This window comes from Zeus faber, assembly GCF_960531495.2.
Source record: "Zeus faber genome assembly, chromosome: 20".
Lineage (NCBI taxonomy): Eukaryota > Metazoa > Chordata > Actinopteri > Zeiformes > Zeidae > Zeus > Zeus faber.
Window position 1 is genome coordinate 15334911 of NC_137207.1, and position 15446 is coordinate 15350356.

General features: G+C 42.9%; 1 protein-coding gene across 1 annotated transcript in view; it reads left to right on the top strand.

Annotated features, from left to right (window-relative positions):
- nrg3b (neuregulin 3b) overlaps window positions 1-15446 on the top strand; it is a gene marked incomplete at its 3' end in the record, with an annotated part of 267725 nt that overhangs the window by 208935 nt on the left and 43344 nt on the right. Inside the window, exon 3 of the mRNA XM_080021222.1 lies at window positions 14194-14267. Coding sequence (XP_079877348.1) covers window positions 14194-14267 — 74 coding nt within the window. The remainder of the gene's footprint in view (window positions 1-14193; window positions 14268-15446) is intronic.

Sequence of the window (15446 nt, forward strand, 5' to 3'; positions counted from 1 at the left end):
GATAGATAGATAGATAGATAGATAGATAGATAGATAGATAGATAGATAGATAGATAGATAGATAGATAGATAGATAGATAGATAGATAGATGGATCAGATTTGTATTTGTACTTGTATTTATTTTCAGATTTATATATTTAATCTGTCTAGATTTATTTTATTTATGAGACAAAAGCCCGACATCCGCACTAACTTAGTCGATGCGAGTGACGGCTGCAGTGAGTGTGAGGGATGACTGTAAACCTGGCCCTGAACCAGCGCTGCCAGCCAACACTAAATTAATCTGGGTGGTGCAGTGGGAAGCGCTTACAACAACTGGTTTTTAGGTCATAGCTTTCCTTTTGGGGAACTTTTTCTCGGTTCCGGAGACTGTTGTCGTTCGCGTTAAGCAGCATAATCTGGGAACTATTCGACTCGGAGAGATGTTCTGACATTATGCTCATTTAGCAGACGGAGGCAGAACAGGACGCCTCATCTCTCTGAACGAAGCGGCTTTTGCAGCGGCTACACCTCAATCCTCACTCCGCTGGGAAGATGTACGCATGAGAATTAGTGTTGTTTATTTATTATTTATTTTTTTTATTTTTTTTCGATGACTCTCCAACGAGGCAGAGGGGAATATCGATCGATCCAATAGCTCCTCCGAGAGGAAACGGTGTTGGCTCACGAGCGGGGCAGACTTTACCCATGATGAGATGTGACTGGTGTTCTCTGAGGCCCAAAGCCATCTCCCCTCACTTTGTTTGTGGAACACGTTGGAGCAGGAAGAAGGAGCATGCCCCGCCCTCTTCAAGGAGTCATTTTTCCAGGAAATCTCTCAAGACCCTGTCGACTGTCAGAGGTTTTTTGAATTTTTTCGTTGTTATATTTACGCTGTTTATTTGCTGTTAAGCGCTCTTATCAGGAGGAACTGGCTCTCTGTTTTGTTGTTAGGGCAGGGTAGGTTAGAGCAGTGTTTTGCAACCGCGGGTGTGCCATGAAAATGTTTCAAATACCACTTAAACGGGACCTATTATGCTGCTTTTCTACAGGTTCATTTAGGTCTCTGAGCTGCCCAAAAAATGTTTTTGACATTTTTTGCCGAAAAATATCACATTAAACATGCCTCTAAATCCCTCCTGTTCTCAACGGGCCTTTTCCGTGTGTGCAGCTTTAAATGGCAATGAGCAACCAGGCACTTAGTTCTGTGGGCCAATTTGTCGATTTGAGCACATATTCCGGATTCTGTGAGCCAATGGGGTTTGAGCTTTACTTCCAGATTCCCTTGTTAGCTAGGCTTGAAATATTTCACTCTACGTGTAATGAATCTATATAAAATATGGGTTTCACTTTCTGAAATGAGTGACAAAAAATATTGAACTCATTATATTCAAATTTAAATAATAAGATCTTGTGTTATATTCACCTGTAGTTTTCTACTTTTTTAATGAACCAACCTATTTCAGTGACAATAGCATGTTCCATTTATTTAGGAGCCATCGTCTTCATATAGCAGAGACACCTGGCTGTTTGGGAAAAGAAATCACAACAGATGAACCATTAAAAAGAGGAAGGACAAAAAACAATAAAGTGGTCTTTTTTTCCCCTCCCGCCTCTCATTATTTCAAGTGCACCAAAAAAAAATCCCAAAGTCGTTGTAAAATAACGAGAACCGCGGCCAAGCTAATTTTCATTTAGGCTCTGGAAGCTATCAAGTGAGGTCGGCCTGGCGGTGGAGAGCGCTCACCCGAATCAATTTTTATCGCGGATAATTAGGACGTCTCCGTGGCCTCCCCCGTTAAGCCGCATATGGACTTTCTGCCCATGTATACCGGTGAGCGGCAGCGTGGGCGTCGGGGGTCTGGGAAAGGTTTCGCCATCCCTCCACTCCTCCCTCCGTTCCTTCGCTCCACCTCGTCCCCCCGCCCAACTCTCGTTCCTGAGTAATTAAGGAGCAGGATGGTGATTAACCGGGCAGAGCCATTTGCAGCCCTCTGCGTCCTGTTCCCAGGCACTGAGGTGTGTTTTCTCCATGACTGAAGCATGCGTCTAAAGCAGCTGGGATGTCGGCCACAGCTGTGGCGCAAAATATGTGCTGCTGTTCACACGCGCATGCACACGCGCACACACATACACGTACACACAGTCGCACGCGCAGTCACGCATTGACAGAAGGATGTAAGCACACATTGTACATTCGAGACGTAAACACATAAACACGTAGGAGTTTGCGGTCAAGTGAGTGCCGCCGAGACGCGCGGATAAACACCCAAACGCACAAATGCCTCACACACAAACACGTTCACATGCGCCACATTGAAAGCTATTTATAGACATTTTTGTTTGTCATCGTCGACGCACGCACTCCGCAATTGAGAGGGGCTGTTTGCATCTCGTTGAAGGACGCTCGAGCTTGCATTACACTGAGAGAGAGAGACAAAGCAGAGGAGGAAAACAGCCAGGCAGACATCTTGCCTCTGGGCTTGTGATTCAGCACACTAGCGCACAGCGTCGGGAACGTTGCAACAAGGAAATCTGTGGCTGATCCCCCTGTTCCTCGGACCAGGTCGTGTCCGTGGCCATCGCAAACGCTAGTGTAGTGAATACTGACAGACTGCGGGAACGGGACTGAGACTGAGAACGGTGTTGCGCGATGAGATGCTTGACGCCGAGACGCCGCGCACGCAACACACACGCTGTGGTGTTGTACACAGCGTACAATACAGACTGGTCAGAGAGCTGGTCCTATGTCCGAACGGTCGTTAAACAGGTAGGTCCTTAAGTGAAGAGTACCTGTGCTTTTAAACAAACGCTTCAAAACAGAGGGCACTTTGACAACTACCTTGTATCTTGTTTTTCTAAAACTCAGACCTGTTGCATACATTCTGACCTTCGTCCAAACTTTGGACACTTTGCTAAAGTTCGGTCCTATTTCCTGCATTCGTGTCTTTTCATAAGTTCAAACCTTTTTTCGTAGGTCTGGGCCTGCTTCTTATGTTTGGATGTTTTCTGAAGTTCAGACCTTTTTCTTAAGTTCGACCCTATTCCCTAAGTTCCGACTTCTTCCTAATGTTCAGACCTTTTTCTAGGGTGCGGACTATGATATAAGTTCAGACATTTTTCCTAAATTCTGACCTTTTTCCAAAGCTTGGACCTTTTTAAGGTGCGGACATGAACTAAATAGCTAAACCCTAGACAGCCCAGTAGTTCTGCAGTAGTCTTCACAAAACATGTTATACTGACTAACAGCAGGAAATGTAAGCTGTAGGCATCTTGTTAAGGCAATAAAATCATCATAGAACAAATGACCTACAGTATCTACTGTATACACACTGTATATACTTAAGTTACTGAAAAAAATAACCAGGGCCCTCAGAAACATGGGCTAAAGATTACATACATGAAAAACACAAAAATGTAGATATGTTTAAAATGTAGTAATTCTCAGTGTGGAGAGATATTTCCTTTCAAAAAATGTTTACGATTTGCCTTTGTCTCGTTTGCTTTTGCCCCTTGCACGTCCAGGCTTAGCTTAATAAGAAATCAACAGTGCTCGGAGACAAAACCTGCAAATTGGACATGGAGTCCGATGCAGACTGTAATTGCACGGCCGTCCAGCTCAAACTCTGCAGAAAGGCCATTTGCCTCTGTCATTTTTCCTTTGGCGATCAATGCTGCAAACTAAATTTATAGCTGAAATTAAATGTATTCATTTTGGAAAGATATTGTTGAATGTATCCTTAATATGTACTTGTGACTCCCCAACCATATATGCATGAGGGAGTCATACCCAAGGACGAAGGTGCAGCTTGAATAATTAAAATCTTACTGCCTTCTATCTGAATTGAACAAATCTTTTTACAGAGTCACTCATAAAGACCCGAAACTCCAAAAAGAGACAAACTTTTCATCACTACCCTCGTATATATACAAATACGTAATTAGTATGGGATAAATATGCAATTAGCTAATTTACTTGTTCAATTTAGATTTTCTGTGTAATTAAGTTTAGGGTATGTTTCAGGAACAACACAATGTTGACTTTTCAGCAACATACAGTGCACATCCAATTACTCTCCAGATCTTCATGGTAATGCTCTTTTGAACTCTATTATTGATTTCAACATAGTCAAAGTGGCGAGTCAAGTATTTCCGACAAAGTACTGTCTGACTGTGGTGTGGGGATGGTGTGGTTTGAGGAGCCACACCTGTCCTGGGTCTGGGTAATTGGGGCCGTTGCCACTGTCAATGTGGCAGTTTCGCCTACCACATGCCACCCAGGTAGCATTTTCAGGGGCCTCCGACACAGAGACACAGACAACGGGGTTGTAGACACCAGTTTATTGTAGAGAGTGGACTAATTTTAATAAGCCCAGGAGCAGATAGACACGTGTCATGACACAGGCTCCTCTCCTGGGTATTTGTAGGGATGTGGGTTTTACCTGTTGCAGCCACTCTAATCCTGGGCCCCAATTACCTATACCCAGGACAGGTGTGGCTGCTCAAACAACACCATCCCCATACCACACTGACATTCAACTGCATTGTCATTTTCTTTTTCTAACACTTTCAGAATCAGAATCAGCTTCGTTCGCAAAGTATGTACACATAAATACAAGGAATCTGTTTTTTCTTTTTTTCTCTCAATGTACAAACATGGACTAGACCTACAGCTTAAACAAAGACAACCAGCTAAAACATAAACATCCCACAATTCCGCCATAAAGATCAATTTTGCGGTTTTACTTTTTTACACTGAACCAAACAAAGCCGGCATAATGCCACCCCGTGTGTGATTATACATAGTATGCTGCATTTCCAGACTCAGAGGCGTGATCATGGGCCGTGACGTGTAACACAACAGCGCTGGCCTCTCATGTGACATATAATATTTGTGTCAGGCAGCGGACATCAATGATCTGGAGTGATCGATAGCTGATCACCTGGTTTCCACTGGCAATAGAAGCCCTTCTTTTATTTTATTTTATTTATTTGTTACTCATATTTAATTATATTATTATACAGGTAACTTAATCAGTGCCACCACATCCAAGTCCTCCATTTGCTTCCTCACTGAAAACTACTTTTATATCAATCCACGGTTTTTATTTAAGCCTTTTAAGCGCCGTATTCCAGAGAAAAAAAGGCTGGCTCCGTCACTGCAGTGCAAAGCTCCGGACCGGCAGGCAGCTGCAGCAGACATGCACAGTAGAGTTGGCTCCTCGCCTACCTAACATCCAGCTTTAATTCCGTAACGAAAAGTTTAAATATTTTAACTTTGCACGGCAAATGCCGTGTACTGTTGCCGTTGCCGGTGTTCTCTGCTGGGCTGCCATCATTCTGTCATCCGCTAACATGACCTCCGGTTGTCATCCCCTGTCTACCGTGTTCCATGTGAATGCAGCAGTAGCAGTGGGTGGTTCCCAGACATAACAGGCTATCAAAATGTCACACCCCTGTCCTGGCATGCCGGCTGTCCCTTCCACACAGATGTCGTTTCGGCCCGGTCTCGGCTCCGCGCTGGATCAACAATGCCTCCCCCGTTCGTGCTTGTACCTCTATACAAAGTGATTCTCAAACCTTTTTCACACCAAAGACACTCAATTTTAGAGAATAGTAGAACACAGACCCAATTAGAGAAGATTTAGTCTCCAGGAGCTGCCCTACCACGTTTTTTATGGCAAATTACCTGCCTCGTCTGGAGGCTCGAAGTAAAAACTACTCCTCATCTGCTAAGTGAAATGGTAGATTGTAAAGTATGCCAGATTACACTAAATATTGGTTTTTGGATGATATAATAAAAGGGAATGCGTTGTCAGGGCAATAAAAATATAAAAAAGGGCAAAGTTGTGGCTGTGAACCTCCTCTCATAATATAATTTTCCAAAATTATGTCACCATGTGGTTTACCATTCAATTGAACCTTGTTTGTGAAAAGTGCAGGGTTCAGAACATAGTGAAATGGAGGTTCACTATGGAGAGATTGATTTTACACAGAGAATGGAGGTTCTCTGTGTATGTATCTGAATGCTGCTTGTCGTTCGCTCCAACATGATGGGACAAGCTCACGCCGCTCACTCTGGTGACACAGTTTTGAAGCCGAAACATGTTGACCTTGGCTGGCACCATGATGCTGGTGCTCGTGCTGGTGCTCGTGCTCGTGCGTTAGAGAGAAAAATGCCGGAGTTTGCATTCAAACACAACTGCCTTTCAAATACACCAGGAGTTGCGGCAGCAGAAGTAACACAGCTAAAAAGGAGATCGAAAATATCAATAAAATGTATGTACACAAACAGGGAGCAGCACTAGTATCTTCTGCTTCCGGCAGCTCCTGTTAGGGGCCGCCACAGCGGATTATCGGTTTCCATGTCTTCCTGTCCTCTGCATCTTCCTCGGTCGCGCCAACCATTCTGTCGCGTTCTCCCTCACCACATCCATAAACCTCTTTGGCCTTCCTCTTTTCCTCTTGGCTGGCAGCTCCGTCTTCAGCTTCATCATTCTTCTCCCGATATTCCCAGCATCTTTCCTCCGTAGATGTCCAAACCATCTCAATCTCGTCTTCCTCAGCTGTCCCTCTAATATATTCATTCCTAACCCTGTCCATCCTCGTCACACATCCAATCTTAGCGTCTTCAACTCTGCCACCTCAAGCTCTGCCTCCTGTCTTTTTAACAGCGCCACTGCCTCCAAACCGTACAACATACATTTCAACAACATACAGGTCCTGTAGACCTTCCCTTTCACTCTTGCTGGAACCCTTTTGTCACAAATCACTCCAGACACTCTACTGCATCCACTCCACCCTGCCTGCACCCTCTTCTTCACCTCTCTCCCGCACTCTCCGTTGCTTTGTACGGTTGACCCCAAGTATTTCAACTCATCCACCTTTGCCACCTCTACTCCTTGCATCCTGCTGTCCTACCTCTCATTTATGACTTCCATTCCTCTTCACTCCAGTGCACACCTCCACCTCTCCAGGCTTTTCTCAACCTGCTCCCTAATCTCACTGCAGATCACAATGTCATCTGCGAACATCATAGTCCATGGACACGCCTGCCTGATCTCCTCCATCAACCTGTCCATCACCATTGCAAACAAGAAAGGGCTCAGGGCTGAATCTTGATGTAATCCCACCTCCACCTCGAACCAATGTGTCACTCCTACCGCAACCCTCACCACCGTCACACTGCCCTCATACGTATCCTGCACCACTCTCACGTACTTCTCTGCTACTCCCGACATCCTCATGCAATACCACACCTCCTCACTCTCTCTATACTTCTCCATCAACATCCTCAAAGCAAACATTGCATCTGAAGTGGTCTTTCCTGGCATTAAACCATACTGCTGCTCACTAAACATCACCTATCCTCTTAACATAGCTTCAGCCAAGATTTCCCATAACTTCATGCCGTAGCTGATCAACTTTAAACCTCTGTATTTACTACAGCGCTGCACATCGACCTTATTCTTGAAAATCTGGACCAGTACACTTCTCCACTCCTTAGACATCCTCTTACCTTCCAAGATTGTGTTAAACGATGTAGTTAAAAACTCCACAGCCATCTCTCCTAAACATCTCGACGCCTCCACAACACAACATTCAAAGTTCTGACTCTCACCTCCACACTCCTAGCCTTCCTCCTCTCCCGCTGACTCTGGACATGCCTTCCCCCTCTTCTTCTCCTTCGCCCAACAGTAGCGTAGTTTCCATCAGCGCCCTGCTGGCCAACAGTACCACGGGCGGTCGTTGGTAACCCGGGCCTCAACCGATCAAGTTTGGAAATCAGATTTGTGATCTGCACTGATTTGGCATAAGTTTTTACGCCAAATGCCCTTCCTGATGCAACCCTCCCTATTTAACTTGGCTTGCAACCGACACTAAGCATGTACTGGCTCGTGCATCCCCAGTGGCTGGGTTTTGGAGCAGCACTAGTATAGAATATAATAGAATAGAATATTTCTTCATTGTCATTGTACTAGTAAGATAAGAACAAACAAAATTTGTCCACTGCATTTGATCCATCCTATACCTAGGAGCAGTGGGCAGCCGCAGTTGAGTGCCTGGGGATCAAGTCCAGCTCTTTTGCCATCGCTTTGGTCAGGGGCACCAGCAGGAAAATTAACACTAACATACATATATTTTGATTGTTATTATATAGTGCATTGCAATACTACATAATGATAGCACTAGTAGCAAGTGGTATGCTACGATATGCTGCACTGTGGTATAATAATGCAGGTATAATATAATATGTCAAGCTGTATAGTAATATAATAAATGTATGATATACACGTTATTTATTATGTTACCTGTTACTCCGATGCTAATGTGATGCTAATGATTCTAAGGCGACTTGTTCGACAACGTGTGTTTGAATTTGAGTTTAAATTTTGTCAATTTCTATAATTGTGTCTATAATTGCTAAAACTTCCAATGCTCATTGCATATGGTGAAAGTAATTCCAGCAATATTCCTTTGTGAGGTTGTATCAAGGGTCGGTTCTCACAGGTATAGCAATACACACACACACACACACACACACACACACACACACACACACACACACACACACACACACACACACACACACACACACACACACACACACACACACACACAAACACACACAGACACACACACACACTCTGCTGCAACAACAAAAGACAAAATCATCCAAAAGTAGTCTGGGATGCAGCAATTGGCAGAAGGAATTCCTACTCCATTGAAGACTGAATTTTGCATGTGCTGTGTGTGTGTATGTGTGCGCGCTTGGACGATACCACAAATTAGGTCATGTGCAGCGGCGCTGTGTTTACAGGAGACAATACGTGGAGTGAATGGAACCTTTATCCATGTTTTGTTGAGACAAAGGTGCACATTTCTGTGACTTCTTACTTTGAACGGGAAATTAGACAGAAAATTGCTTTCAAGTTTTACACTTTTTGACGTGTTTTGCTGATTGGGTAAATAAATGTGGCCCGTACCTGGCCTGCGGGTGGGTTGCAGGAGATTTTAGATCAGGTAGCTTTACATTTTTTTAGCTTATACATTTCTTGAGGAATACATTTCACATGTCTTGGAAATGGTTGGTTTACCTATTAAAGCTACAAAAACAGTGTTTGTGTAATGCAGAAATAGCTGTGAAACTACGTATTTGGTGACAAATTGATGTATAAATATGCTTAATGGTTTGTATTTTTTTTGTTATTATATATTTTTTATTATCCTACCTGTGTGCACACATAGCCAAGCGCCAAATAATAATAATAATAAAAAAACTCCATTCCAGTTATTCTAAAAGCTTATCTCATTAATTTTATTTTAACTCCCTCTCCAGCTCACTTTATGCAAATTTTCTGTCGGACTCTCTCGGGGCTGTGACCTTGCAGTTTAAGATAGCCGTAACTTATTTCACAGGAAATAAGAAAACTTTGGGTCTCTGAAACAGGGTTTTATTTGATTTTATATATTTTTGTATTAATTTACCTGCCTCGTCTGGAGGCTCGAAGTAAAAACTACTCCTCATCTGCTAAGTGAAATGGTAAATTGTAAATTATGCCAGATTACACTAAATATTGGTTTTTGGATGATATAATGGAAGGGAATGCGTTGTCAGGGCAGAATAAGAGTCATGGTAAAATAAAAGTCTAATATGTTTCCTTCATAATGATAATATTACTAATAAGTATTACTGAAAGATATCGCTTATAGGAAAATACTTTGTCCTTGACCCCACCAAAAAACCCACCTACAGTAAATATTAAACTTTGAGTCCTCAGAAAATGCTAGATTACACTTTTTTGTGGGATCTGTTCCAGGTAATTTAAGGTGAGCACCATCTCAACTCTCTGCTGTTCCATTAGCATGACATGAAACCCTCAAAAAATAGACTTAAAACTGCATTGTACATTGAGTCTTATTTATTTTAAGATAATAATTACGACAGTTCACCTGCCACACGCCATCCAAGTGGCTTTTCCTCAGGCTCCCCGACACAGAGACACAGGCAAGAATGTGAAGGACAAACTGGTTTATTGGCAAGGATGTAATACGCCAGGAGTAGATGGAATCGTACCATGACAAACGTCCCCCTCCCATGTGTGTGTTGGGATGGGTGATTTAACCCCTGCTTGATTGCTTGATGATGAGCAACAGGTGCACAGCCACCCCTGATCCTAGGCCCAATTAACTAGACCCAAACACAGGTGTGGCTGCTTAAATCACACCCTCCCCACAACAAAGCAGAGAAAAAGAGAAAAATAAATGTATAAAATGCCTGGACTCTGAAACAGGGTTCCCGTGCTTAACACAATTCATTAAACGATGGTTCTTATACCTTAACATAATAATAGACGGGACTCTGGGATAGGTTTCACAGACCTTAAACACAAAGGTCCAACAAAACAGAAACAGTTACTTTTTCCGGAGACCCGGTGACGTGTGTGTGGGGATGGGTGATATAACCTGTGCTCATTGATTGCTCTGATGAGCAACAGGTGCACAGTCACTCCTGATCCTGGGCCCAATTACTTAGACCCAAGAATGGTGTGGCTGCTTAAATCACACCACCCCCACTCCACATACCTCCAACATCAAACTAGGGCCAGGGAGAACCCCTGAACGAAAGCCTACCCCCCCCCCCAACCAAGCAGAAAAATATAAACAATACAATAAAATGCCCAGACTCCGATACCTTTAATAAACAAGTGTCCAACAAAACCAGTCCCCTTTCCAGGAGACCCAAAAAAGCACAGTCCATGGGCGACCCTCCCCCAGGGCAACGAAACAGTCTACTCCCTCCTCCCTTCCGGAGCATTGGGGCCTCCGGTGCTGTGCTGGCTGGTGGAGGTGTAGTGGGGCTTGGCTATTGTGGGGGCAGCTTGGAGGAGTAGCTAGCTGCACACGGTTACCATTGGTGACTGCTGTGGCTGCTTCTCCCCCTGTCCTCCTCTGGTCATCCGCTGGGTGGTGCTGCTGCTGCCAGTCAGGAGAGGGCTGGTGCTTTGGCCGTCTGTCGACCTGCTGGTGGCACCAGTACATCTTCGGCCCACCCGTCTGTGTCCCTTCTCTGTTTCGGGTATTGTTCAGGCACCAGTGTTACAGCTCCTTTGCCACACGCCGCCCGAGTGGCTTTTCCCGAGCTCCCCAACACAGAGACACAGGAAAGGATGTGAAGGACAAACCGGTTTATTGGCAAGGATGTTATACGCCAGGAGAGATGGAATCGTACCATGACAAACGTCCCCCTCCCATGTGTGTACACAGTCTGTGCATTGTGTCTCCCCATGTACAGTGTTTCTAGTCTGTTGGCATGGCCAGATATAGCTATTCTAGGTATTCTAATGCTTAGCATATATCACTACCACTTTGTCTTTTCTCTTTTTTATCTATAGGAAAGTATGTTTCCCCTTTTTATCTATAGGAAGGTTCTATAAAACATACAGTATATGACTGACAGGAGAATAATCCTATTTGCATTTCCACAGGAGTATCTGTATACACCACATAACAATGTTCACACAGCACAACACAGTTTTTCAGCTGCGCTGCCTAATTTAACCTCGCCTCTCAGTCCACTTTCCACAGCCCACTCCTGATTTGTCTTGTCGTGCTTCTGCAGCAGGTGTAGCTGAGTCACAATGAATTACACCAGAAACCCACCCGATATAGACTCTGAGCTGGAAATGTGGCGATGCACAAAAAAAACAAGAAAACCATGCCGACAAAATGCCAAGAGATGTTACTTGGTCCAATAGCATGTATATCATCAGGGGTTGAATTTGGATTCAGAGGTGCATGGACCCTAGCTTCAATTTGAGAAGATTCAGTATTTTTTTATTTGTATGTATGTATGTATGTATGTATGTATGTATGTATGTATGTATCTATCATTCTATCTATCTATCTATCTATCTATCTATCTATCTATCTATCTATCTATCTATCTATCTATCTATCTATCTATCTATCCATCTATCCATCTATCTATCTATCTATGTATCCACCTGTCTGTCTGTCTAATCTATCTATTGCCCTGTCAACCTATGGACGTATCCCTCCACTATTGTGCCGTAGTTACACTGATAGTCACGCAACAAAGAATTAAACAGCGCCTGGTGGAACTCAGGTTTCTCAAACAATGGCTAATTCGACCACAGAGAGTACAGTGAAATGGTTGGCCACTCTGACGACCATCCTCTAAGTCTTCAATTATTCAGTGAGTTCGATCCTTTCCACAAGGCCCATATAGAAAAATATGGCAACATAGGCACGAGAACCTTTTGAGTTCTTCCTTATACCTTCTTCCTTATTTACATCACATTACGTAATCTAGTAGAGGCAAAATGTATTTACCAAAGGAGGTTGGATGCCATTCACCCAATATTTTACCCTTGTATCTATATTTGTGTATATATATATATATGGCTCAACCCTAATTACACAAACTGTACATAGGGTTAAGCGAGAGAAAGTCCCTTCTTACACCCCCAAGTCAACTTTAGGTCAATACTTTACCATGGCTGTATTTGACTAGAACATATCGGTGCGTGCCTGTGAGGGTTTGAATAGCTCTCGGGGGATAATGTGTGTGTGTTTTAAGGCCTCAAGGCTGGTTCGCTATAAGCCCTTCAGCGGTGGCGCACAGAAAATATTGGCAATTCTGAAAAAGTCATTCGGCCATGTTTGAGCGGGGGTACAAATAGAGATATCAAAGAAAATCCTGGAATCGTCACAATGAAGCCTTGAAAAAGCAGGTAAATGGATGAGCCCACTGAATATTCTCAAAGTGTGGCCGCTATTACAGATAAGAATAATACGTTTCACTCAGAAAAAGCTTAGCCTCCTGCTATTTACCATTCAGCCCGAAATAGCTGATTTACATGCTTTCACTGGGGCCGTGTGCTGGATATTAATTTCATGTCCAGAATTTGAGTAAAATTTCACGAAAATAAATCAGATTTTTAAACAAATATTATGTTTACCATTATTAAATTATATGATTATATGATCGTATTTAAACGACATTATGATTTTTTGAAGAAAATAAAGCCGATGTAATTTATCCAATGTTGGATACACATAGTTTGAAAGGGAAATTTGTATTTGAATGCCGACTTTCCACTTATGTGACCTTGGCATTCACTTCAATCAGCAATGTTAATATATAAAACAATACTCCCGTACTCTTTTCCCTGGTGATCCTGACTTAAATAAAGCTACGGTTATTGAGATCATTCGGAGATAATTTACTTATGTGCAAGTACAAGTTAAGTCGTGTATAAGATGTTATGGGAGAAATGACTTGAGTAAGTAAGTATACAGCAAATGAAGTTGCTACTCAAGTAAACTACGCTTATTTTTCACTTCTTACATACAGTACAGTATGCATACTTGATTACACTGCTAGCCAAAACGCAGCGAGCAAAACAGAGTGACACTTTGCTTGGATTAGGCACCGAAAATGGAAATATATTTAGGTCATTCCCGCCACTTATTCTAATTGATAATTGTGTATTTACAGATTGGAGTCAAATTGTGTATTCATCATTTTTATTTACTATGTTTATCGAAACTGAAATTAATGTTTCAGTACATTGTTTTGGAAATGGACTCAAGCAAAAGTACACGTACCTAAGTTAAAAACATGGAACAAACTGGAAAAGGACGATTAAAAGAGTATTCTACTATTAAAGAGAAAACTAAAAACAACTCAACACTTCTTCTGCCATAAATCCCATGAGCTGCCCCTCAGTCGGTTCATCATTACGGAGGCATCGTCAGCGTACAACAGATGTCCTCAGATGCTATACTGTATTCCCACATACGCCCCAATGATCATTTCTACGACCGAATAACTTTGTTTCTGCCAGGTTGATCATCCAGGGAACCCTCCATCTCAGTACCCTCTCCAAACCTCCACCCTAAAGTCCTCCATTGGGACCTGGCATTCTCTTCAGTCTTGTGCTATCAGCGAGGTCGCAGACGCCGTTTAGGGGCATCCAAACTGCCTCGCCGGCTCATCTCTCTTTCTTCGCGCTCCTCCTTTCCCCGCCAAAAATATCTCAATCGTAGCCTAGTCTCTTTTCACTGCTCGGGCGGAGGAGTGTGCTGCTGCTGATGACGTATGTTGTCACTACGTTAACATTTTTTCCTCTTTGGGGGCTTTGTTTGTCAAATTAACACTTAGCTTCTCCCTGACGTCTCCACAGGTGTAAGGAGGGATATCATGGACTGCGGTGCGACCAATTTGTGCCCAAGACAGATGCTATCCTGTCGGATCCAAGTACGTTCCTTTTCCTATTCATTCTTTCCTCCTGACAATGCTGGGGTTTTGATCTGTGAAGTGAAAACATAACTACTGCATCTGCATGTGGTGCATTAGACTGACCTTCTGACTGAGATGGTCTCGATGTTACACTGAGCTTGGAAGGAGTTCTGAACCTTGAGGGAACCTTTGGACAAATGTTTAAACCAGTGATTCCTAACCTGGGGTGCTAGAGCCCCCATAGGGGGACACCGGAGATCACAAAGAGGATCCGAGACAAGGCTGATCGAGCAGACACAACAGATACAAATGATAAAGATAAGGCTTTGGACAATTTCCTAAAAGTCACATATTGGTTCAACAATCATAATGACTGTTATTTTGAATATGAACAATATATAAAATATAATATCATATGAACAAAATCCATCCCTATATGCCCTAATGTATTTCAGTCCTAAAAAGCTTGTTCTCACTTCTATAGAAAATAGAACCACTTCTGGTAAACAAATACCCCAAACCACTACTAAACCACTACTGGGAAATGTATCACTTCTTTTAAATAGGGGGTTCTCAGATTGAATTAGTGATGATTTAGAGTGTCAGGAAAAAGGGTTGGGAACCCCTGGTTTAAACCATGTGTTGACACTAAAATCGAAATATTTCTATGTGATTTAAGATGTAAATCAAATTCATTTCCCAAAGGTATGCTTAAAATACTAAAGACTAGAGTATATGCGAGTGTTTGAGATATACCATGATGTGGTACAGTTGGGATATCATTAAAGGACAGAGTAAAATAGTATTTTGTGATTATCATCAAGACCCTTGAGGTTGGTGTCACATTATAGAAATGTCTGCCAGGGAAGGTTTTCCTTTACTAGAAAGAGATTTATTTTTTCCTCATCATCTTTGTTTAAAGCGGGGCACATGCTTGGGTTTTCCCACAACTGTTCCTGGTGGAGGTTTTTTTGCGGGTTGTTGTTGTGTTCTTGTCTTTTTACAAAAAAATAAAACAAAAGTGTATGTGACAAGCGAGAGAAGCCGAGGCCGAAAAACCTTTATCCAGTGAGCCTGCGGCTTCATTACGCCGGCGTTTTCCTGCGGGGGTCCGCTAATGGAGCCTCCAGAGTCCAGGTAGCTCCGCATGTTTCATGCTCTTTCTCGCACAGCGGCTCTCCCAATGGGATTTACTCC